The 23849-nt window shown below is 43.6% G+C and overlaps 6 protein-coding genes across 10 annotated transcripts; 3 read left to right on the plus strand and 3 right to left on the minus strand.

Moving 5' to 3' along the window:
• The first annotated feature begins 293 nt into the window (after positions 1-293).
• Positions 294-6006, plus strand: LOC6560109 (multidrug resistance protein homolog 49). The gene is made up of 9 exons (XM_001986815.3): positions 294-521; positions 864-1115; positions 1444-1637; positions 1712-1957; positions 2029-2065; positions 2134-3697; positions 3764-4206; positions 4477-5085; positions 5150-6006. The coding sequence occupies exons 2-9, from the start codon at positions 975-977 to the stop codon at positions 5897-5899; spliced, it is 3984 nt and encodes a 1327-aa protein (XP_001986851.2). The 5' UTR covers positions 294-521; positions 864-974; the 3' UTR covers positions 5900-6006.
• On the minus strand, positions 5921-9455 carry LOC6559860 (Usher syndrome type-1G protein homolog). Of its 4 annotated transcripts, none has more exons than XM_032734220.1 (6): positions 9236-9455; positions 8060-8148; positions 7804-7947; positions 7526-7747; positions 6342-7415; positions 5921-6167 (listed from the first exon to the last, which is right to left on the minus strand). In XM_032734220.1, the coding sequence occupies exons 2-6, from the start codon at positions 8080-8082 to the stop codon at positions 6002-6004; spliced, it is 1629 nt and encodes a 542-aa protein (XP_032590111.1). In that variant the 5' UTR covers positions 8083-8148; positions 9236-9455; the 3' UTR covers positions 5921-6001. The 4 variants fall into 4 exon arrangements, with proteins under 4 accessions (XP_032590111.1, XP_032590113.1, XP_032590112.1 ...); XM_032734222.1 differs by having other exon boundaries at positions 8060-8124; positions 9240-9450; XM_032734221.1 differs by having other exon boundaries at positions 9240-9450.
• Positions 9456-9925: 470 nt separating this feature from the next.
• LOC6560562 (DCN1-like protein 3) lies at positions 9926-12553 on the plus strand. Of its 2 annotated transcripts, none has more exons than XM_032734153.2 (4): positions 9926-10799; positions 10855-10986; positions 11062-11392; positions 11454-12371. In XM_032734153.2, the coding sequence occupies exons 1-4, from the start codon at positions 10607-10609 to the stop codon at positions 11809-11811; spliced, it is 1014 nt and encodes a 337-aa protein (XP_032590044.1). In that variant the 5' UTR covers positions 9926-10606; the 3' UTR covers positions 11812-12371. The 2 variants fall into 2 exon arrangements, with proteins under 2 accessions (XP_032590044.1, XP_001986853.1); XM_001986817.2 differs by having other exon boundaries at positions 9927-10799; positions 11059-11392; positions 11454-12553.
• Positions 12554-13051: 498 nt separating this feature from the next.
• On the plus strand, positions 13052-16326 carry LOC6560563. Its single transcript, XM_001986818.3, has 5 exons — positions 13052-13445; positions 13504-13670; positions 13740-15297; positions 15411-15550; positions 15607-16326. Exons 1-5 carry the CDS (start codon positions 13378-13380, stop codon positions 15780-15782), a joined length of 2109 nt encoding a protein of 702 aa, XP_001986854.1. The 5' UTR covers positions 13052-13377; the 3' UTR covers positions 15783-16326.
• A 285-nt stretch (positions 16327-16611) lies between these two features.
• Positions 16612-18058, minus strand: LOC6559942 (zinc finger protein GLIS2 homolog). The gene is made up of 2 exons (XM_001986819.3): positions 17594-18058; positions 16612-17523 (listed from the first exon to the last, which is right to left on the minus strand). The coding sequence occupies exons 1-2, from the start codon at positions 17992-17994 to the stop codon at positions 16743-16745; spliced, it is 1182 nt and encodes a 393-aa protein (XP_001986855.1). The 5' UTR covers positions 17995-18058; the 3' UTR covers positions 16612-16742.
• Positions 18059-22578: 4520 nt separating this feature from the next.
• On the minus strand, positions 22579-23185 carry LOC6559177. Its single transcript, XM_001986820.2, has one exon. It carries the CDS (start codon positions 23087-23089, stop codon positions 22667-22669), a length of 423 nt encoding a protein of 140 aa, XP_001986856.1. The 5' UTR covers positions 23090-23185; the 3' UTR covers positions 22579-22666.
• Positions 23186-23849: the final 664 nt, after the last annotated feature.

Genomic DNA, 23849 nt, shown 5'->3' on the forward strand with positions numbered 1-23849 from the left:
ATTTAGCGGATTTTGTTGCTCGCAGACTCAACATTATTATTATTTTTTTGGCTAAAAAAAACTGTAAAGATTACGATTATTGCTCATTGTTTTGTCTAGTGTAATTGACGACTCTTTCCGATTATACATTTTATGATCGAGTTTATTGTGTTTTTTAATTTATATCACATGCGTTTATATGTATTTGCCTAACGACAATGTGGGCATGTATTTGTTGGAGTGGCAGACCCGACAGAGACTCTATCACCACCGAGGTATTGTCGAAGTCGCCTGTTCGCTGGTCCCATCAGTATCAATTCCAATCGCGTGTTGTCGAGATGCAAACGCTGTCTGCTGCCCCCAAGATCGTGAAATCGCTTAAGAACCGCGATCCAAAACCGTAACGCCGCCAATCAGCGAACAATTGAATACTCGAATATTCGAAGTCAACAAAAATATATATATATACTCGTATATATAAAATAATAGGATCGGGCATTAACACACCGAAGCATATCAATTTCTATATAAAAATATAATTGGTAATTTGTGAAGATCTGGGGTGCTACGAAAAGATTACGATCCAATTGTATTGTTCGATCGATTGTCAGAGAAAAATAAACAAAAAAATATTCATTTTCACTTTGGTTGTAATTCATATTCATTTATGGATGCGCTACCAGTTTCAATTGATACAAGTGTGCAGTCATCACTTGCTCAATTTATCAAGCTGCAACTGGTTCAACTAATTTCTATAAATTGTCTTGGGAAATAGTTTTGTTTTGTTATTTATCAATTCACATTGTTGCTATCAAACGACACTGTATAAAAACCAAACTAAAATCAATTAATTTATGATTGTTTTTCAAATTGTAATAAAAAAGGGTGCCACAATCGATCGCAACGACATTCTAAGTGTGAGATACGAATGGATTAAACTCATCTATTATATACTTAACTGGATTCCACGAAAGTACAAAAAACACGATCTCAAAATGTCGAAACAAACAGAAGTGCCAAAGGAGTCGAAAAAGCAGCGCCAAACCAAGCTGCCAGATTTGGGTGACTTTCAGGTGCAGAAAAAAACAGGAGATGCAACGGCGGAGCCTGATAAAAAGTACAATTATTTTAATTTGGTAAGTGATCTAATCAATTACACGAACAACAATGCATTACCATTGAGACTGTAGAAGCCGTACAATGTTGCAAATGCAAATAATAATGAATAATGCATCGGAAATTATTCTCTTTCGGTGTCATAGAATAGTTTATTTTATTTAAATTAAAATTTTAGTCATTTTATGCCTATTTTATTTTATTATCACTACAATTGACAGCCGCCCTTTGTGTTTATTTTATTTGTGTTTATCTATATAAATATTTATATATTCAAATATTTGCATCCGATTTAGTAAGCAAGCAAATTCAGCTACTTTGTTAATTAAATTGTAATTTATTCAACAGTTTCGCTACTCAACTGTCGGAGAGCGCTTCCTGCTCGCCCTTAGCATGATTGTGGCAACCCTGGCATCTGTTTTCATACCATACTTCATATTGATCTATGGCGAATTCACATCCCTGCTCATTGATCGCAATGTGCGCGAGGGCACCTCGTCCCCAACTTTTATACTTGCTCTCTTTGGAGGCGGCAGGCGACTGTAAGTTGTGGCATAAACCTTAAGAATTATTGGGGAAGGGATAAGGATTTAGAACGTGTTTCGTGTACTTGTAGCACCAATCCCGGCGTGGAGGAGAACAGACAGGCAATCATAGATGATGCGGTTGCCTTTGGCATTGGCAGTTTGGTGGGTTCGGTGATAATGTTGATGCTGATTATAATTGCGATAGATGTTTCGAATCGTGTGGCCTTAAATCAAATCAATCGAATACGCAAGCTCTTTCTGGAGGCGATATTGCGCCAGGATATGTCCTGGTATGACACCACATCGGGCACCAATTTTGCCAGCAAAATGACTGAGTAAGTGGACAGCATCAAGCATCATAATTGCGTTGATCTTAAAGCTAATTCAATTGTCACTTGCTCTGCAGGGATCTGGATAAGGTAAAGGAGGGCATTGGCGAGAAGGTGTGTATATGAAGAGTAATCATTAAATTCTTATCTAATCCAATGCTCAACGTCTCTTCCTTGTCTAGGTGGCAATTGTGACTTTCCTCATCATGACCTTTGTGATGGGCATTGTTGCCTCGTTTATCTATGGCTGGAAGCTGACGCTAGTGGTGCTCACCTGCTGTCCCTTCATTGTATTATCCACAGCCATGGTGGCGAAAATTCAGAGCTCCCTTGCCGAAAAGGAGCTGAAGGCCTACTCGGATGCTGGCAGTGTCGCCGAAGAGGTCTTCAGCGGGATACGCACTGTGCTCGCTTTCAGTGGGGAGCGCAAGGAGAACGAGCGATTTGGCAAGCTGCTGGTGCCCGCTGAGGTAACCGGTCGCAAGAAGGGTCTCTATTCGGGCATCGGGGCTGGCGTTATGTGGCTGCTCATCTATGGCTGCATGGCCATTGCCATTTGGTATGGCGTCAATCTCATTCTCGATGAGCGCGATCAGGTGGACCGACATTATACGCCAGCGGTGCTGGTCATCGTTCTATTTGCCGTCATTATGGGCGCTCAGAATTTGGGCTTCTCGTCGCCGCATGTGGATTCCTTTGGCATTGCTGTGGGTGCTGCCCGCAATCTCTTTAGGATTATCGATCGCAAGTCTGAAATAGATCCAATGGTTGAGCACGGCCTCAAGCCGAATGGCATTGCAGGACGTCTACGCTTTGAGGACATACACTTTCGGTACCCCTCCCGTCCAGATGTTCAAATCCTAAATGGGTTGACAGTGGATGTGGAACCGGGTCAGACGGTGGCTTTTGTTGGCGCTTCTGGCTGTGGCAAGAGCACCGTTATCCAGCTAATGCAGCGCTTCTACGATCCAGAACAGGGCAGCGTCAAACTGGATGGCCACGATCTCAGAACATTGAATGTGGCCTGGCTGCGCGCCCAGATTGGCGTCGTTGGCCAGGAGCCGGTCCTGTTCGCGACCACAATCGGTGAGAACATACGCTTCGGCAATCCGCTGGCCACACAATCGGAGATTGAGCGTGCAGCCCGCAATGCCAATTGCCACGAGTTCATCAGCAAGCTGCCCAAAGGCTACGACACGAAGGTGGGTGAGCGTGGTGCCCAAATGTCTGGCGGTCAAAAGCAGCGCATTGCTATTGCCCGGGCGCTGGTGCGCAACCCGCAGATCCTGTTGCTGGATGAGGCAACATCGGCATTGGACCCCACCTCCGAGAAGCGTGTACAGGATGCATTGGAGCTTGCCAGCCAGGGGCCAACCACCCTGGTTGTTGCACATCGCCTATCGACTGTGACTAATGCCGACAAAATTGTGTTTGTTAAGGACGGCCGGGTGGCTGAGCAGGGCACACACGACGAGCTCATGGACAAGGGTGGTTTGTACTGTGAGCTGGTTAACATCACTCGTCGCAAGGAGGCCAGCGAGGGTGCGGACCTTGACGAAAAGGATTCAGCCAGCGGTATGGTTAAAGTGCCGCTGTCAAAACACAGGGAGGATGACATCCTCGATGATGACGATGATGGGGTTGACGACGACGACGACGAGGATGGAGATGAGGACATCGATGAAACTGTGGCGCCAACAAGCAACAGCAAGGAAGACGGCTTCAGTGTCAGTTCACGTAGTAAACGTAAGTTTTCCCAGAGTTTTTCACAGTGTTCCCTTTTGTGGCCAAGCTAATTCCTAAATTCCGCAGGTCGCTCGCAGCGTCGCAAGAAGAAGAAAAAGTTGGATGAGCCAAAAGTCAGCTTTATGCAGCTAATGAAACTGAATGCACCCGAATGGCGCTACATGTTGTGGGGCTGTGTGGCTGCTGCCATGCACGGCACCACATTTCCACTGTGGGGTCTCTTCTTTGGCGACTTCTTCGGCATCCTGGGCTACGCAGATGAGGATCTGGTGCGCAAAAGGGGCAACGATATCTCCTTCATATTCCTTGGCATCGGCGTAATGGCCGGCGTGGGCACAATGCTGCAGAGCTACATGTTTACAACGGCGGGCGTTAAAATGACTACCCGCCTCAGGAAGACCGCCTTCAAGACGATTATGTCGCAGGAGGTGGCCTTCTTTGATGATGAACGCAATTCGGTGGGTGCACTGTGCGCCCGACTTGCCGGCGACTGTTCCAATGTCCAGGGGGTGAGTTCAAGAGCCTCTCACAGGCAATTTTATACACTACAAAAAACTAAACGTTTTTTTCACATTTATTCTTTGCAAACTTAAATCTATTAAGAATTCAACATGAAATTTTGAAAAGAAATGAGTTCATCTAACATATTTGAATCCAATTTAAGTTAAACACGTATTCTTGATCAGCATTTGAGTTTCCAAATCATATTGTTTGCCATATAAAAAGAATAATCCCTTTTTTTCTCGCTGAATTAAAATCGAATTCTGTTCGTTCCACAGGCAACTGGTGCACGTGTTGGCATCATGCTGCAAGCTGTTGTTACCCTGGCCGTTGGCATGATAATTGGCTTCATCTACTCCTGGCAGCAGACGCTTTTGACCCTTGTCACGCTGCCCTTCCTCTGCTTGTCTGTGTATCTCGAGGGTCGCTTCATAGCGAAGAATGTGCAATGGGCCAAGATGGCCATCGAGGAGGCCTCCCAGGTGGCTGTTGAGGCCATTGCAAATATACGCACTGTCAACGGCTTGGGACTGGAGCAAATGGTGCTGGAGCGCTACATCAGCCAGATTGATCAGGTGGATATCGCTTCGCGCAGAAAGGTGCGTTTCCGTGGCTTGGTCTTTGCATTGGGGCAAGCGGCGCCGTTTCTGGCTTATGGAGTGAGTCTTTACTATGGTGGCCTGTTGTTCGCCGATGGTCTGCTGCCGTATGAGGATATCATCAAGGTGGCCGAGGCACTGATCTTTGGCTCCTGGATGCTGGGTCAGGCACTGGCCTACGCTCCAAATGTGAACGATGCCATTATTTCTGCCGGACGGCTGATGAAGCTGTTCGAGCAGGTACCCAAACAGTCCAATCCGCCACTCAATCCCTACAACACGGCCGAGGTGAGCTGACAATTGCAAATGCACTCAAAGTCAATGGTTAAATACCAAGTCTTAACTCTTTCAGAAATCCGAAGGTGATATTGTGTATGAGAATGTTTGCTTTGAGTATCCCACGCGCAAGGATACCCCGATATTGCACAGCTTGAATCTCTGCATTAAGAAGAACACCACGGTGGCTCTGGTGGGCCCCTCCGGTTCCGGCAAATCCACTTGCATACAGCTGCTGTTGCGCTACTATGATCCCGTCTCGGGCTCCGTGAATTTGAGTGGTGTGCCCAGCACAGACTTTCCGCTGGACACGCTGCGCTCCAAGCTCGGCCTCGTCTCGCAGGAGCCGGTGCTGTTCGATCGGACGATTGCCGAGAATATTGCCTATGGCAACAATTTCCGCGACGATGTGCCCATGCAGGAGATTATCGAGGCGGCCAAAAAAGCCAACATACACAATTTCATTAGCTCCCTGCCCCAGGGCTATGAGACACGGCTGGGCAAGACATCACAGTTGTCCGGTGGCCAGAAACAGCGCGTTGCCATTGCTCGGGCATTGGTGCGCAATCCAAAGATATTGATTTTAGACGAGGCGACATCCGCGTTGGATCTGGAGAGCGAGAAGGTGGTGCAGCAGGCACTCGACGAGGCACGCGCCGGACGCACTTGCGTCACAATTGCACATCGATTGAGCACCGTGCGTGATGCGGATCTGATTTGTGTACTCAAGAAGGGCATCGTTGTGGAGCAGGGCACCCACGATCATCTAATGGGACTCAACGGCATCTATGCTAATCTCTATATGATGCAGCAGGTGGCTGGTTAGAAGAAAAACCCACTCCACTTCGTTTGTTTCTTTACTATTGATTATTAGTCCTAACACATCAATTGTTGTTTTATTAAAGCTCTAAGCAATATTGTTACATAACTATAGCCGACTGTCCACCATGGGCCCGGGATTGGCGAGAGCATTTCGTCGCTCCTGTATTGCAAAGGTGAGCTTACGGAAGGGTCCCAGCGGCAGACCCAACGATTTAAGATCCGCCTCCGTTAGCAGCATGAGCGTCTCCAAATCAATTTCCTGTTTCTGAAAACTACAGAACATTTACTGTTAGCTTCATTTTTTAACATTAGTAAAAGGGGCATAATATTAAATAGTAAAGTTTGATGGAGACAATTTCTGAGACAAGCTGAGAACTTTTAGACTATTAGAACTGGTCACAGTATCTGCTAGTCGTGTTATAGTAAGGTCTAGTTAAATAACTCACACTGGCAGATACTCATCCAGTGCCCAGACGGTGAGAAAACGCTGCAAGGCACTGGCTGCTCCCTCCTGATCGTCCTCATCCTCGCTGTAGACATCATCACCCTCGGCTTCCGAGTCTGAGTCATCGGATAGATTCAAATACAAGCGCGCCTTTCCATTGCTAGAGCGTGATTTGTTGCTGTTGTTGTTATTGTTATTGTTGTGGCTGCTGCTGGTGCTGCCCGCGTTTCGCATGGTCGAGCTGGATATGCTGTCGACGGTGTCCTGTGCCTGCAGCTGTAGCTGGCTGAGCGCCGCCGTCACTGAGCGCCTGAAGGCAATGCTGCCCAGCATGGTGGGACGATCGAAGAGGCCGATTGGTCGCTGCAGCACCAGTTCCTCGCTTAGTTCCTGCGCCAGCTGCCCATCACCCAGAATATCCGGCTGGGAGAAGGAGCGTGCCAGCGCCGTGCTGTAACCGGATCTGCACGCATCGCGCTCGGCGCCATCGTCCACTTCGAATACGTCAGCGATCTTGCCACGCTTGCCACTGCCATCCTCGTTGGAACTAAAGGTGCCCACATAGAGCACCTCCGAGTCACGTTGCAATCCCGTCAGTGATGTAATCGTACGCTTGCCATCGGGCTCCAATTCACGCACCTTGAAGCCGCCATCGGCGGCTGTTGCATGTGGACAGGCACTTGAGTGCTGTGATTTAGCCTGCTGCTGTTGTTGCTGCTTCTTTTGCACGGTGCCCATGCGACTGGCAATGGTGGAGCCGCCACTGCTGCTGCTGCCGCTGCCCACCAGATCACTGAACTTGGCGCCGCTACGCAACGGCTGGGGAGGCACAGGCACAGCCGGCTGCTCGCGCGGCGTCTTGTTCAGATTGCCCTGACTGGACCAAATCTTCTGCTTCAGTGTGGACAGCATATTGCTAGACTTGCTGCTGCTGCCGCCCAAGCCCTGACCACTGCTCGGCTTAAGATCGGAGTAATCGTTGAACTGACGTTGCTGCTGCTGCCGCTTCATGTATTCCTTAACGCGCTTCTCGCACTCCTTTTCAGCGATCTCTTTCAGTGCCTTGGACTTCTTTCTGTAAAATAAAATCGATTATGTCTCACTTATTTAATATCTTTGAAAGGTGTGTTTTGTTTGCGATACTAAAACTCCAGCTTCAATTTCAAATTGATAAATTAAGCTTACTTTTCGTTAGCTTCAAAATTGGCCGCGGCTGCATCCAAATAACGTAGAATCTCATCCCGATTATTGATAGCTGCCAGATCCTTGGCATTGTGTCTATCAATATCCAAGGCGTACATGTTCACGCCGAATTTGATTAGGAAATCAACGCAATGCAAATGCCCTTTAGCAGCGGCCAGATGAAGCGTTGTATTGCCAAATTGATCACACTTGTCGGGATCACCGCTGCAAAGCAGAAATTCAATACATATTTATACTTGGCTCATGTGTCATTTCCATACCCTCTGCCACAGAGTAAACGCAGTGCATCCAGACGGCCCTCGAATGCCGCCCACATCACCGGTGTCATTGAGTCATCGTCCTTGGCATTGGCATCCTTGCGTGTGGCCTCCTTCAGCACATCGAGCAGCCCATCTTTAGCTGCTCTGTTGGTTACAAATACAAATCAAAAACAGTCAATGATAATTGTGGCGGGTGGAATAGATAAGATACGTGTGGCATTATTAATTGCATGTAGCTCGTAGCTTCAAAACTCACTTGTGAAATCGATCTGAAGACATTTCCACTGCTTTTATCTGCTGGTTATTTCCATAGACTGCAAACTATGATGAGCAATAGAAATATAGCTAAAAATTCGGGTAAAAGACGAACGCGACTTGAAATTGTTATTGAAGTCAAAACAAAGCAACCCTTTTGAATGCCGTTCTACTTTCACATTTCTCATACTGCCGGATAAAAATAATTACTTCAAATATGCATATGTCAATTAAACTTAACCATAAAAGTAAAAAGCTTAGAGCTTCCAGTCTGGATTTAAAGGCTGATGATAGTAGAAGTTTTGAAATCCCAATACATACACACATTTCAAGCATTCTAGTTAGAAAAGTAAGTATTTTAAAGATTATTCAACTGACACATGTAGAAAATCTTAGCTGTATAGATTTTCTAAGATATTTACAATAACCAATGAGCATATTGACCAGCAAACTGCAACCCACATTTGAGCAGGCCAGTGAAATGCTTTCGCTAATCCCTGAAAAATACATTTGCATCGAAGAGAATCCATTCTACGAGCACTACGAACCGACCGACATGTATCTCTGGAAAAAGAAAGCGGAAACGGGCCAAGTCACATTTGAAAAGGAGTTTTTTTTAACTCAGCCCAAATTGAATCGTCTGCAAGAAGAATCAAGGTCAAACTGTATGAAATGGCTGGAATGCCTCTCAACGGATGAAATTGATGATGAAATCAGTTGGGTAGCATTCAAGAAGAGCGATACAATCACATTGAAGTCCATGTACAATATGAGCCAACTAGTAAGTGAATGCGTTCAGATCGAATGGGATATTTACGATTTCTCTGGGTGCAAGACTAACACTAATTGGATTCCATTTCAAAACATTTGCTCTATCAAGCAAATGTCTGCAATGGCAGAAGCAATGTATATGTGAAAAATCGAGCATTAAGAGGAATTTGTTTAAAGTTAAGCTCAAATATTCACACGCTAAAATATACAAAAAAAAAAATTACAAATACAAATATGACACTTTCAGTGAAGTGAAAAGGAAAAGCTTCAGCCGCATACGTTCCGGTTAGAGTTCATGCACACGACAAGCATACACACAACAAACAAACTGTACACACACAATTGGTCACATCAACTTGGCCAAAAGAAATTACTTGCATATGTATTTACAATGTTGTCCACATACCCACCAGCAACAAGTTCAGTCAACCTTGTTTTGTTGGCTTCGAATTGCCCAAAAGCCCAACTAGTATTAGGTTCGTATGGAGGCCCTCGAGCATTCACTGTAAATCCCAAGGCTTACTAAAATATCTTCTCTGTTTTTTTTGGCAAACTTCACACACGAAAAGGTTTTTCAACAATTTGACACTTTTCGTTTCTAAATACGAACACAAGCAAACAATAACAGAAGTTGAAGTTCTGCTTGCTGCGATCCGTAGAATACACAAGCGTAGGCACTTTCTGTTGCGGCAATTGTTAGCTGGTAACTGAAACTGAAGTCGGCTTGAAATCTAGAGCGAGCGAGCGGGAATGGCCAAAAGAGAGCGCGCAATTATTGTGAGGGTTGCCAAGTTGTATGGGAGCTAAGCCACAGATTCTATGCCTTCTATTCAAAAAGTCACAATGCCTTCTTATTGATAAATAATTTCTTTTAAATTGTGTTTTATCTTGCCAAATAAATAATACAACTTGTTTACCAAATTTGTTTTTATTTATCGAAAAAACCAAACAGTTTGCAACATAGCAACTCCCTGCGATTAATTTGTTGCGCACAACCAACCCTGTTTTTATTGAAAACTTATCGATACATAATTGCGATAGTTATTTTAGGGCCAGAAATTCTGCAGAAAAGCAGCCTCGTGAAACACAAACGAATAAATATAAATAAATAAATGAAGACTAATTATGATACATAACTAACGCAGTGCAGTGCATAACAATAGAAAAAGATGTGAAATCCACCAAGTTGACGAATTTACGCACACAAGCTTTGTGGTGGTTGGTTGACTACTACAATTGCATATGTATGTATACACACACAAAAACATACACATGAGCTTGCGTAGGAGGCATCAAAATAACAACAGCAGCAATAGCAGCAGCAGTCACAGCAACAAGGAAGAAGTCGTCGCCAACATATGTTCGATGCATCAATGGTGCGTCAGTAGTAACGTTCCATGGAAATTCCAGTGCCAATGCCAAGCAGTCAAAGCAAGCTAACGCTAGCTAAGTGATTATCAATATCATTCAATAGCCTTCACCTTCACCTCCTCCTCTTCCTTCCTCCATTAAGAAACATAGCCATAGCCCATAGCAGCCAGTTGCCAGTTGCCAGTAGCCAGTAGCCACAATTCACTGGCAACACAATACACAACCAATACCAATATCGATACCGATACCTCTCACTGTCAGTCAGACAGTTAAAAAAAAACAAGTGTCAACTACACCTACACACACCATTACACCAATACACTAACACACACGAACTGAAACAAACAGTAGCAGGCAGGAAAATATTGTGAACGCCAAGTGCCCGCTGGAGAGCGCGCAGCGCACTATGGGCAATTGCCTGAAATGCTTCCAGTCGTCGTCTGCCGCACCAACGTTGCCAACCAGCTGCTCGTCCACACCAAACGCATTGCATACAAACGCTAACAGCTGCCAAGCGGCCACCAGCATTGGCAACTGCTACGACATCGTTGGGCCCAATGCAAATGAACGTTGCGGCATTTACAACGACAGGCCACGCGGTAAGCTTGATGGGGGTCACTCTCTCTCGTGTCTTCATTTAATGTTGTCTTGCAGAAACGGATGAATTGCTCTCTAATCGAACTCCACTCAAGCCAGCAAATAATTGTGATACTAAGCGTAATAGTTTTAAGTCCTTAGGCTTGCTTAATGGAAGTGCGCCGACCATGAGCGAAATTATAACAACTGGTATGTAAAATAAAACAAAACAAGGTAATCTTATCTTCTATTCTATTTGATTCCTTTCACGTTTAATTGCAGCAGTCAAGGAATCAATGGAAGTGTCACATCAAACGCTAAACAAATTATTCGAAGTGTACAAAGATCCAGATGATGAAGATATGATACTCACTGATGGCATTGAGCGCCTGTGCAATGATCTTAACTATCAGCCCGATGAATTTGCAATACTTGTGCTTGCCTGGTGCTTGGACGCTTCACAGATGTGCCGCTTTACCAAAACGGAATTTATTGATGGTCTGCACAAGATGCGAGCGGACACAATTGCCAGCATACGCTTAAGGCTTGAGCAAACAATTGAAATGCTTGTGGTTGACTCTGAGATGTTTAAGCAGCTCTATCGTTTTACCTTTCGGTATGCTGGGCAAATGGTATATTTACAATTTTATTATTTACGAATTATGTTTGTTTTCCAGTTTTGGCTTGGAGCCGGATCAGCGCGTTTTGTCGTTGGAAATGGCAATCGATTTGTGGAAACTTGTGTTCACTGTACAAAGACCTGATCTCTTTTCAAACTGGGTAAACTTCCTCGAAAAGCATCCGAACATACGCCGCATACCCAAGGATACATGGAACATGTACCTCAATTTTACTGAACAATGTGATATAGAAAATTACGATGATACCGAAGCGTGGCCAAGTCTCTTTGATGACTTTGTCGAATACGAAAAGAATCGTGCGCTCGAAGTGGCCGTCCACGATGATGACAACAACAATGACGATCCATTACATAGCCATGTGAAGGCCGGCGGCGATACGGACCATGTGTCATAGTTTTAGATGCAGCCACTAGCCAAACCCACACACATAACAGTTGAAGGGCCAAGCAGCAACAGCGTTTAACTCGCCAATAGAAACTTAAAGCTCTTCATTTTCAACACAATATTTATTTGCGCGCTCTCTTTCTATATTCAACTATCAATCTATCTTGCTTAAATTTTTCTTTTTTTGTTTACTTGCAAACAACACAAAAAATGAAAAGAGAACACACAAACACACACCTCTGTAGTCGGTTCTGGCCAATGGTCAAAGATCTATGATGCGGTGCTGGCGCTGCTTGATGATTCACAACTACCACGAACAACAATAACAAATGCACACAGCCAGTCAGCCAGCTAGATGATTATTTACAACCTTTGCAAACATTTAACGCGTAGCAGAGAAAAAGGGCAACGGACGCATTTGTTTTTAAATTAAAGACTTATCAACAAGAATTTCGAAAAGCTCAATCATAGGAAACCACATGTGTATATATGTACTAAATGACTTGATCAAGTAGAAGAGCAAACATGTTTTCAATGCGTGCAAAAATCGTAAAATATATATACATATATATATATATATGGATAGATATATATATATATACATACATATAGCAATTAACTGATGTATTATTTTAAAAATGAAAAGATTGCAACGTTTTATGGCACTTAACTATTTAATTGCATATAATTACATACGTAGCTATAAGTAGTGGATGTGAATTAAATAAACATAAACTAAACTAATGCGAGTATATTATAAAATGTTTGATTTCTTCAGGTTTTTCAGATTACATTTATATTGTATTTATTATTTTATGTTCTCGTACTTAATATTGTAATAGCAATCCCCTTGGAATTTTTCCTGTATCAATTTAAAATTTAACACACGTATTATTGATGTTGATAAATACCATGAAATTTTTATTAATAATTATAATTAAGAGCTCAATGAGAGAGAATTGTGAATTGATTGATTGAACTAATATTTATATACAAATATTTTTGTTTTGATGCTAGAAAGAGAACAAGCATGATGAATTTTAATAAAATGAAATAACAATATTGTTTACATAAATGTGTATTAAAAATGTTTGTTCTTTTAAATATTTAATTTGCTGCCAATAGCAGCAGCCTAGCAAATATGTAAATATTTATGTATGTATTTGAACGGTTTTTTTTTCTTGCAGTCTCCTATTACTCATAGTCGATAGTTCAATCGATATTTTGTTGTGTTGCCTATCGTCTTTGTTAGTGATGTGCTGAAATGTATGTACGAACATATATACACTTTGCGTATTGATAAAATTTTGTAAAATCTACTTGCTTATAAGTTTTGGGGCCCCGATGAGTAAGTAGCGGTGTAAAACGATTATCTCAGAGTGTTAAGCGAAGAGTCGGCCCACAGCATATTGACGAAAATCGCGCATGTTGTGAAATTGATTTGCGATTTGACATTGAAAACACAAATGCAATGGTGTGGTGGGCGTAAGGCAAAGGGCAAGGATAAGCAGCAGCAGCAGCAGTAGCAGCAGAGGAAAACGGAAACGGTCGATCGAAAGGACACCAAACAGACAGCATGCCTTGTGAAAGCTGTGGCGTTGAATTCACGGTATTTCGCCGTAAGCGTAGCTGCTTTGACTGCAGGTAACACATATTCCATGAAAATTGTACGCATTCATTCGAAATTTGCCATTGTTTTCAGGCGATATTATTGCAACAACTGTTTGACAGTGACGACGGCGCGTCGCTGCCAACGCTGTGCAATATTTGCACAACGGCCGCTCCAACGCACGGATTTATTGAAACTGAAGCCAAAAGATTTAATATTCTATTTGCAATCCAAACACATTTCCACAGAGGGCTGCCTGGGTGAGTCATTATTAAGATGATAAAATGCATGTTCAGATAAGCTCATACATCGCACATTTTGTATTGCAGAAAAGGAGGAGCTGGTCGGTCTGGTGCTGACGCATGTTGCACAGTCGGATCGCGATGCGATGGGTCGACCGCCGAATAATAGTCCTGGACGTGGCCAAGCCAATCCAATGGATAGTCTGAAGCAAACGTGCCAAAATTTTTTCACCAATTTGAGTGATAATATCAGTGATTCCCTGGCGTCCTTCGACAACAAGTCCAGCTCCGAAAATAGTCGTGAGACCAGCCGCCATGCATCCCATGACAATGGCGGCCCAACGCCGCCCTCTCACATATTTGAGCAGCCGCGCGTATCCACGCGGGAGATACCCACATACGCCAGTGCTGTCAATGGAACGACGGCGACACCAACACGAACACCGACTGTGGCCAGAGGCAACTCCACGGAGGCGGCGCACGTGCATGTCAGTCCATCGACTTCATCGACGCGTACAACAACATCGCCCACAGCGACACAGGATCGCAGATCCGCTGTGGAAGCTGTTCGGTTATCGTCTAATGATGATGATCCTGACAATTCCGAATGCGAGTGCTCGGATGAGGAGATAATCAACACATTTAGTGAACGCACATCGCTCAAAAACACGGAGAACAGTGCTGGACAGTCCAGCCTCATCAGGCCAACCCTGGATGCAAGCTCAGCGGGTCTGGGCTCGGCGACGACAACAACAACAACTGCAGCAACTGCAAATAGCACCAGTCCAGGCTACTCGAAGCAGGGTTCGCTTAGCTCCAAAGTGGACGCTTGCGGTGCAGACGCCTCCTCGCAGTCCAGTTTCGAAGAGCTGGGCGCTATTGGCGGCATCTCTGATGAGAGCAAAGGGGCAACCGATACCAACAGCAGCAACTTGGATCAGTGGCAATTGCTGGAACAAACAGCACCAAGTGGTAGTCAAAAACAGTTGCAGGCAACGCCAACGCAGTCGGGAAATACCGAAGAGGAGATCTTAGAAGTGACGCTGCAAAATGAGCCCGGTGAGATGCCAAACATTGAGCAGCGCACAGTCACCGTGCCGCCGCGAACCAAGAAGGTAACGCGACGACGCTCCGACGGTTACCTGAATCGTCGTCACCATTCCAGCGATGATGAATCACCTGTGGCTGCCAGCGGCTTGGCCCTGAGCACTCTACGTGAACAACCCGAGCCGGAAACTATGCGCGCCAGCTGTCACCGCTGTGGCAAAAACAAAACAAATATACGGCGACATGTGGAGAAGATGCGACGCCACTTGGAGAACTCGCAAATGTCCGAGGAGGACATCAAGCGAGAACTGCAAGAGTTTCTCACCTACCTGGAGCAGCGCACCAAATCCTTGGATTGCTCCGAGGCAGACAGCCATGCCGTCTCGCCGCTGAGCGGTGCCGAGACAGGCAGTTTGGCAGCCGGGGGTGCTGCTGGTCTGCCCATAACACCGACCATTGAGTTCTCGCCCACGCAGGATGACAATGAGACACGTTGGGACGATGACGAGGGCATCCATGTGTATGCCTCGCCATTGGGCTTTGAGCCGCCCAACTGCTTGGATTCACGCTTCTTAAACCTGGAAGACATTGAGGACCTGTAAGTGAAATACTAAATAATTCCAGAGGGTATTGTGATATTGACAATGCATTGATAGAATCATCATTGACTCTTTTTTTATATATTCCTTTTTTTACTTTGTGCACCCACAGAAAAGACTTGGAGAACTTAACGGTGAAACAGTTAAAAGAAGTTTTAATGTTGCACCGTGTTGACTACAAAGGCTGCTGTGAGAAACAGGAGCTGCTCGATCGCGTGAGCAGATTATGGAAAACAATGCGCACAGCGCCTGGTATGTCCATCAATCTAATCCAAATGTATCACACTCAATATTTGTAACTGTTGCAGCTGTTGAGAAACTTGCCACGGATGAGCTGTGTAAAATATGCATGGATGCGCCAATTGAGTGCGTATTTCTGGAATGCGGCCACATGGCCACGTGCACCAATTGTGGAAAGGTGCTAAACGAGTGCCCGATTTGTCGACAATATATTGTACGAGTTGTAAGATTCTTTAGGGCGTAATTATAAATGGCAGCCCATAGCTTTGCTTATATGTTTTAAGTATATACACTATAACGTTTAATGGATCCTGGTAGGATTGGCCACGAGCAATAACTGCAGGTCAAGTGATTGCTGCTCTGTACACGTACATAATGACAGTATGTACAACTACATGCACAGAATGTACAAATATTTAAACCTTCGTTAATGGGGCAACATTATGTATATTGAATGCTCAATAATTGCAGGTAAATCATTATTGTTTCCTTATAGCTCTATGAAGGCCATTACAATTGTTTTAAGTATTCTCCAAGTATGTTGTAAATGGGAAAAATACAACTTCTAAAGTGTGTATTAAATGCGGCTTATTTAATTTGTGAGTTAGTTTGGTATTACTATTTTTTACCATTTCCTTGTTGCTTATGTGTGTATGTGGACCGAGTAGTAATCTTAGCTAAGATAACATTCCTAAAAATTGTAAATTATGGAATCTAATATATAACACTGTTGTAAAAACTCGTATAGATACGCATTTACATCAATAAAGTCAAACATTTTAATTTGAGCAAGTCAGCTTTTTTCATTTTGAATTTGCCGCTATTGTCATAAACAAATCGTTAATCGATTGCCTATCGTCTGTACAGCACTATTTGATTTCGATACCTTTGCAGCACTGACTTTTCAAATGTAAATGTAAATTACAAATGTCAGCCGTTTTTAATCTTTCACATATGCGTTGGCAAAGAAAATAATGGCTAAATGTCAATCTTCCTAAAATTGCAAATAAACATGTTGCGCATATATAAATATATTTCGATTTGAAATACAAATATTTCAATTAGTCACCGGATTTACGTAATAATTTTTTTTAAAGACAGTCTTTTATTGCAAACTAAAGGATAATTATTTAACATTAATGACAAGAGCTAGAGATTAGCCTGATGACTAGAGTGGATTGCCAGGGCAGATGTGACAAGGCATTCAACTTCTGTGCACACGCAAATCCAGAGGCGTGGGCGAGTCCATTTCCATTTCCATGGAATAGTCCTCGGTGTGTAGCTGGTAGCGATAGCCATGCTCCTGCGTGTTCAGCCAGTAATCCGAGGAAGTATATTCGCTATCGTGCTTGCATCTCAGCGAATAATCACTTGCCACATTATCGCTGTCGGTGTAGCTGTAGTAGGGTGTAACAGTAGGCGATGACTCGCCGATTGCTTGCATTGGTGCAATTACGGGTGCGGGGTGCAGGGGCAGGGGGAGGCAGGTGTAGGTTGTACCACTGGCATCCAGCAGACAGTTGGCGGAACTCTGGCTGGCAATCAGCTGTATACTGTGCTTAAACGTTTTCACATGCTTGCGCAGCGATGAGGGATCTGTGTAGCGCTTCTGACAGCCGGACACCTTGCACATATACGGTTTTTCCATTGAATGGGTGCGCGTGTGCTTGAACCGATCCGACGAGTTAGAGTAGGCCTTTTGACAGCCCTCGTAGTGGCACTTGTAGGGTTTCTCACCCGAATGCGAGCGTATGTGTATCTTAAGATTTTCGGCACGCGAGAAGGACTTCTCGCAGAGGTGGCAACGATGCGGCTTCTCCTTGGTGTGGGTGCGCACATGCACCAGCATCTTGTAGCGTGCATTGAAGCCACGCTCGCTGCGCTGACAGCCGCCCCAGCGGCAGTAATACAGTCCATCCACCATCGAGGCAATCGCATGACGCAGAGTGACATGTTGGGCGAGTGCCTCCAAAGATTCGAAAACTCTGCAAGCCAAAAGAGATAACTAATTAGTACATTTTGTGCCAAGTTAATACTGAGTGGCGTATTTCTCACCTTCCGCAATCCTGCCAATTGCAGATAAAATCACATTCACTGCTGCTGCTGCTGCTGTGCTCGCTGCCGGATTCTGTCGGCGAACCGGAAGCGGAAATTGTGCTCTTGTTGCACCTCATGATGACGGACTGTGTGCGTGTATTTAAGTTGGACTCCAGATGGGGGAGGGGAGCAGCGGTGCGCGGTGGTGTTATGGGCGGTGTGGGAAATCTGAGGTACTGCATCTGCGGCAAATGTTGCTGCTGCTGCTGCTGATGAAGATCGCCCAGCCAGGTGCCCGATCCGACCGGTGCTATATACGGCGGCGTATTGTACGGCGTATAATAGCTACTCGTCGCCGACTCGTAGAACTCACTGGAACTGCTGGGACAGAAGATGGGTTTTTGTACTAATATATCCATTATTTGGGTATTTCTGAGCTAAAGTTGCTGCTTTGCTGTTGCGTTCGCCAGTGCGATTACCAAACGAATGAGCTATTCGCCTGCAGACATTCGTGTAATATTTGAAAGTTAATTCGCGATAAGAAGACGCTTATCAGCGCCCGAAGGCTGTGCACGCAGACAGGCAGCAGGGACGGGGCGCTGAGCGTGAGCGGACAGAGACGGACACTCAGCAGAGAGTCGAGCAGAGCAGTGCTAATCGGACATCCGCGCCAAAAACAAAACAAACAAAAAACCAACATCAATTGACCAAGTTAGTTGTGTGTACTTAACAGTAAAAACGAAAAACAAGAAGAGATGAGGAGTGGGTGCGGGTGGGAGAAGTGCTCAGCAGGCACATACGTGAGCGTAGAAGCATCGTCTGCCTGCGCGTAAACATTTGAGGGCGAGCTGCCTTATCAGCGGAACACACAACTGGAAAATCGGTCTAGCCACCCCACATGTAGTCATGTGTGTGGGCAATGATCAGCAATAGCAGCAACAGCAGCAGAAGCAGAAGCAGCTCATCAGCCGTAAACAGCGCTTATGGGGGGGCGATCGTGATACCCGGTCGCGCTATCGCACGGATTGCACTTCGTACTCTGGGCTGGCAGGCAGGCATAGCACAGCACAGCACAGCACAGCAGAGCAGAGCAGAGAGCACAGAGGGGGGCAATGTGAAATCCCCTCCAGCTGTGACCGTGTTACGCGGCCACAGATAAAGCGAGACTGTTATCGACTGGAGACGCGCCAAGTCAACACAATGTTCGTAACAACATTTTTCTACTCTTTTTTTTGTTGTCGTTTCTGTTTCCCCTCGAAGAGTTTTTTGCGACGATGACGCTGACATTTATTTATTTTTTTTTGGCAGCAACATTGCTCCAAGCTTATCATCAATGGGGCAACTCTCTGCAAAACGTCTCCGTCAGTGTTTACTTTATAAGCTTGTAGCTGAAGGCCAAAGCGGGCGCAGAGGTTGGGGTTTGGGGGGCTGTGTAAAGCAATGGTATCTCTACGCTGTGCTGTGCTCTGCTGGGTGGTTAACTTATCAGTTAGAGCTGGCACAGTCTGGCCATATATTATTGATAGGAAGTGATTCACATGCAATATGCTTCAACAGTCCGTGGTGTGCTACGCTTCGCTCTTACATAAATGCCGGGCGGCACACTCGGAAATATGACGATTAGAGTAGCTCCCATGGACAATCAATGTCACTCGATTGCAGCAGGTGCAGCACAGTTCCAGCTTGTAATCGAATTGCGCAAAATCGAGGCAACAGAAAGTCATGTTTTATTTATAAATCAGCCCACTGATAGTGGGCCCAATCGTTGTCCCTTAGGGCAATTGAACCTTAGACTCGTATTACCAACCGCAAAGTACAGTTTCGCTCAATCAATATAATAATAATAAAATAATAGAATACCCAGACAAAAAAACACTGCAGTTAATGCCTAGACTGCAATAATAGATTAAAATAGCCCAGGAATTCCTACATTTTGGTAATTTATAATTATTGATACGGTTCTCAAATAAATCTCATTATATAAAAGTTCTCAAATCACGAAATCTATAAAGAATAGCAAAGTATGTGAGCAAATCAAATTTCCTTCTTAATACACAAGAAATAAGAACCTTAATGATTTTGTATTCCTAAAATGTACCCCTGACCCAAATTTATTGCTCAACATGCGCTGTATTCCATCACATAAAAAACTAAATAATAATATATAATATAACAAAATCCGGTTTTTCCGGGAATTCTGATCTTTGAATGCGGCGATCAGCTGCTGATAAGCCCCTAGTATTACAGGCGTATACAAAAAATAATTAGCTCATCATATATATATATATACAGCCAGACAGAGAGACTGTTGTCCCCAAAACAGCATCGGCCCATCCCCTAGAGTCAAATTCGCCTGAGATAAGCAGCAACAGAAGTCTCTTAGAGGTGAACGCGTGCGCTGCAAAAGGTTTTTTCAAATTTTCCGTAGTAAATTCTAATTAAAGAAAGAAAAAAAAACAAAACAAAACAAAAACAATCCCCAGCAAGTGCGCCATAATAAATACTTGAAACTTGCGACTGCTAATACACACAGTAACCGGCTCGAGCCGGTTGTACTGTCATTTAATGATGTATAATATTTCTAGGGAATTATAACAACATATTTGAACTGATAAGCAGAACTAGGGGTCTGGCTGGCTGGCTGGATTGCTGGCAAAGGTGCGAACCGGGCGCGATAAGGCGCAGACAACATTGGGGCGTGCACTCAAACTGGGTCTCGGGTTCGGTTACGGATTCGGGTTAGGCTTGGGCTTTATCAGAGCGTACTGGTTGGGAGAGCGAGGCGGCTCAGATCAAGCAAAAAACTTGGCAAGTCTTCGGTTCGGTTATCTGGCTGAGAACGAGACGCATCGCATCCATTGCTGATATGTGAGTGCTTTGTTCCCTGCCCTTCCCTGCCCCGCCCTGCTCTGCCTGCAATGGCTAATTGCTGAATCGCTAGCGACAACAATGGCAATCTATCGCCTGCTCAACGCCTGAGCAGACGTCCAAAGTCCAAGCATACGCAAAACAGAGCAACGCATCACAAACAACCATAATATCAACTATCACAAAAAAAATAAACAAAAAAAACAACATAAAAAATGACCTTTATGCAGCTAACTCGTGTGTCTGCAATATTTGGCTAGACCCCTGTTGTTATCGCATCCCGCACATCAGCAGACAACATGAGTTGGCCGAAATTGAAATCAAAAAATGTGCAGGAGACTCAGAAATAAACCTTTAGGCTAGCTGCTAGGTGCTACATTAATATAATATAGTTAAAGGCTGATATTACAATATCTCGTCTAGACAGCGTATTTTTAGATGCCAAACGTATTGTTATAAATTACTTACCAAAAGTTTCCATAACATTGATGAGTTTGGGAAACAATGGGTAGCCATATACTAAATGCTTTGCAAAATTGCAGCTTAATTTAAAAGAGAGGTATACAAAATGAAAAAGCTCTTTTTATAAACATACGATGGAATTAGGCAGCATTTAAAATATAATTTCTTAGAAAATATGGTATTAAAACGGATGGCTCTCGAGAAGATAGAAAGAATAAGAACGATTTTAAGTTCAATCCAATAGAATACGAGTTGTTGACTCTAAAGATTTGCAATTTACAATATCCAAAATTGTATTCGTAAATCTGTTCAAAATATCGAATGGATTTTGAAAACAGCCAATTGTTCCAAGTGCAATGAAAAAATAAAATAATAATAAAATGTTGCCTAGGGCTCTGTTGTTATCGCATCCCACACATCAGCAGACAACATGAGTTGGCCGAAATTGAAATCAAATATCCAGGAGACTCAGAAGTAGACCTTCGGACTAGGTGCTAAATTAATATAGCCAAAGGCTGATATTCCTGACAATATCTCGTCTAGACAGCGTATTTTTAGAAACCAAACGTGTGTGAATTTTATTGCTATGAATTGCTTACCAAAAGTTTCCATAACTTGGATGAGTTTCTGAAACAATGGGTAGTTACACACTAAATGCATTGCAAAATTGCAACTTAATTTTAAAGATAGGTGTACAAAATTATATAAGTGATTAGCAATTAAAATTGAATTTTTTAGATACGTTTTTGAAAATATGGGATTATAACGGCTGGCTCTAGAACAATCACTTTCCAAGTTCCATGCTAAAAAATTGTTACAGTACAATATGAGACCATATAGACTAAAAGTTGTTGACTTTAAAGATTTGCAAGCCTGTCCAAAATATTGATTGGTTTTTTAAAGTACTATTCAAAAACATAATAATAATAATTATACTATTGATTAAAATTAGCTGACAAATAGACAATAATAAAAATAATCAACAATTAACATTGTTCAAGGTTTTTTTTTTAAGAAAACACTTTTAGCAAACTGGTGAATATAGAAGACTATATTTTTTAAGGTAAAATTATTTAAAGACAAGGTAGTCCATGGTACCAATTGCATTTTTGGAAAAATTCCCAGCACGCGCACATAAAAAAAAAACTTATCACTTATCAGCACAACATTATTAACGATTTTCGGAAGGGAGGTGGCGAGAGCAGAGGAGGGCCAAAACGACATTGACATTTCCAAGCGATAATCAGCGCATGCCGCACAAAACCATCAGCACAGGAAGCACAACACGTGCGGCCTTCGAAGACAAGGAGGGGGGGCTGAGAACACACCTATCTGAACCGGCCTGAGGCACGACAACATTTTGGAACACTGGTTAGCAGTTTGCTTTATCAATCAATAGTAGAACTTACACGCTGTGAAAGCTTTTTTCGAAAACCTCGTTGATAATTTGTGTCTTTGCGTCTTAATAGAAATTTGCGCACGTTTGAACTCGGATCGCCGCACTTCGAACTGTCAACTGTGCTTCTGGCTGGCGCTGGATGCACATCTCCACTTGTTGTCCGTGGGGTCCGTGCACCGAAATAAATCCAAAGCGTCGAACCCCACGGCCTGCATGTGCATGAGCTGAACTCATTTCATAGGGGTTTGCCATAAATAAATATTGAATACAGAAATACAATGATCAGAGGATTTACATTTGCTTTCGAGTCGTTTTTAATCATAATTATAAATACATACAAATTAGGTGGAAACTATGCCGCCTCACACGAACAACTTCAGATTTTGTTGCATGTAATCGACGAGCGCCTTTTCAAATAGTGGACGCGTCATCGCATCCAATGCGAGATTGAAGCTAACGTAAAACTGTCGGCCGTAGCGTGTGCTCAATTTTGTGGCCAGCACAAGGGAATCACTATGCCCACTGGAGCCCATAAATGTGGTGGCCACAATCTGTTTGCAGGGCGGACGGGCCGGCATCGCGACGGCGAACTCATCCAAACGCTCCGATTCCTTGCCACTGAGGAAGATCATCGTGCTGCCGTTCATCTTGAGGACACGCAACGTACACTGCAAAGTGCCCGCATCCAGTTGGGCCATGTGCGATGTGAAGAGTTCCATCTGCACTTGTTGCTTTTCAGCCGCAACGCCGGCATCTTTTTGCTGTGTCAGCGCACAGCTTTCCATTTGCTTTTTGTGTCTGGATTTAAAGTACTTAATGCCTAACAGGCAAAAGATTTTTGTTGGTTGTCCTATAAATGAATAAGGAAAGCGCCACTGGCGTCTTTTTTGTGTTAAAATGCTTCTTTTGTGTTTGTCATTACAGTTCAATGTTACCTTAGTTGCAAGAAATTGACTATCGTTTTATATGAGTCAGTGTGTTCATCTACAAAATATCGATATATATCGTTCTATTTTAGTATTTTTTAGGAATAGTTTGTAATTATCAATTTAAAATAATAATTGAAAGTCATCTCGAGGTGTGTTGCAAAAATCGCAGCAACCGTTTCATGACATTCTCGCAGATATGCCTCAGATTTTTATGTCAGTCGGTGTATGGAATATTGTCGAATGAAGATACATTTATTTGGAATGAAAGTCAGTTGCAACAGATTGACATTGGGTGTTATAAGAATAGTTGTGCTCCTGTTATTATTTCAAATTGAGAATATAATCAGCAGAGCAACGGTTTATCAGTTAATCAAATCACAACTTTACTGATTCTATCAGTTTCTAATTTGTATCTTTAACTGCAAATCTAGCCATGATGAGCTTATCTCCCTTGGCAGAGACGACTGTCCTGGCGCCAAAGCGCAGGGAGAACCAATAATTGAGCCTCCTCCGGTTGAATTGCAAATGGTCCAGGGCTGCAAAGCCAACTGCAGTTGGCAACCAAAAGCATAAGTGAAGTTAATTGTTTTTTATGACAGAATTGAAACACGTTATT

Source organism: Drosophila grimshawi, unplaced genomic scaffold (assembly GCF_018153295.1).
Source record: "Drosophila grimshawi isolate 15287-2541.00 unplaced genomic scaffold, ASM1815329v1 contig_1369, whole genome shotgun sequence".
In the NCBI taxonomy this organism is placed as follows: domain Eukaryota; kingdom Metazoa; phylum Arthropoda; class Insecta; order Diptera; family Drosophilidae; genus Drosophila; species Drosophila grimshawi.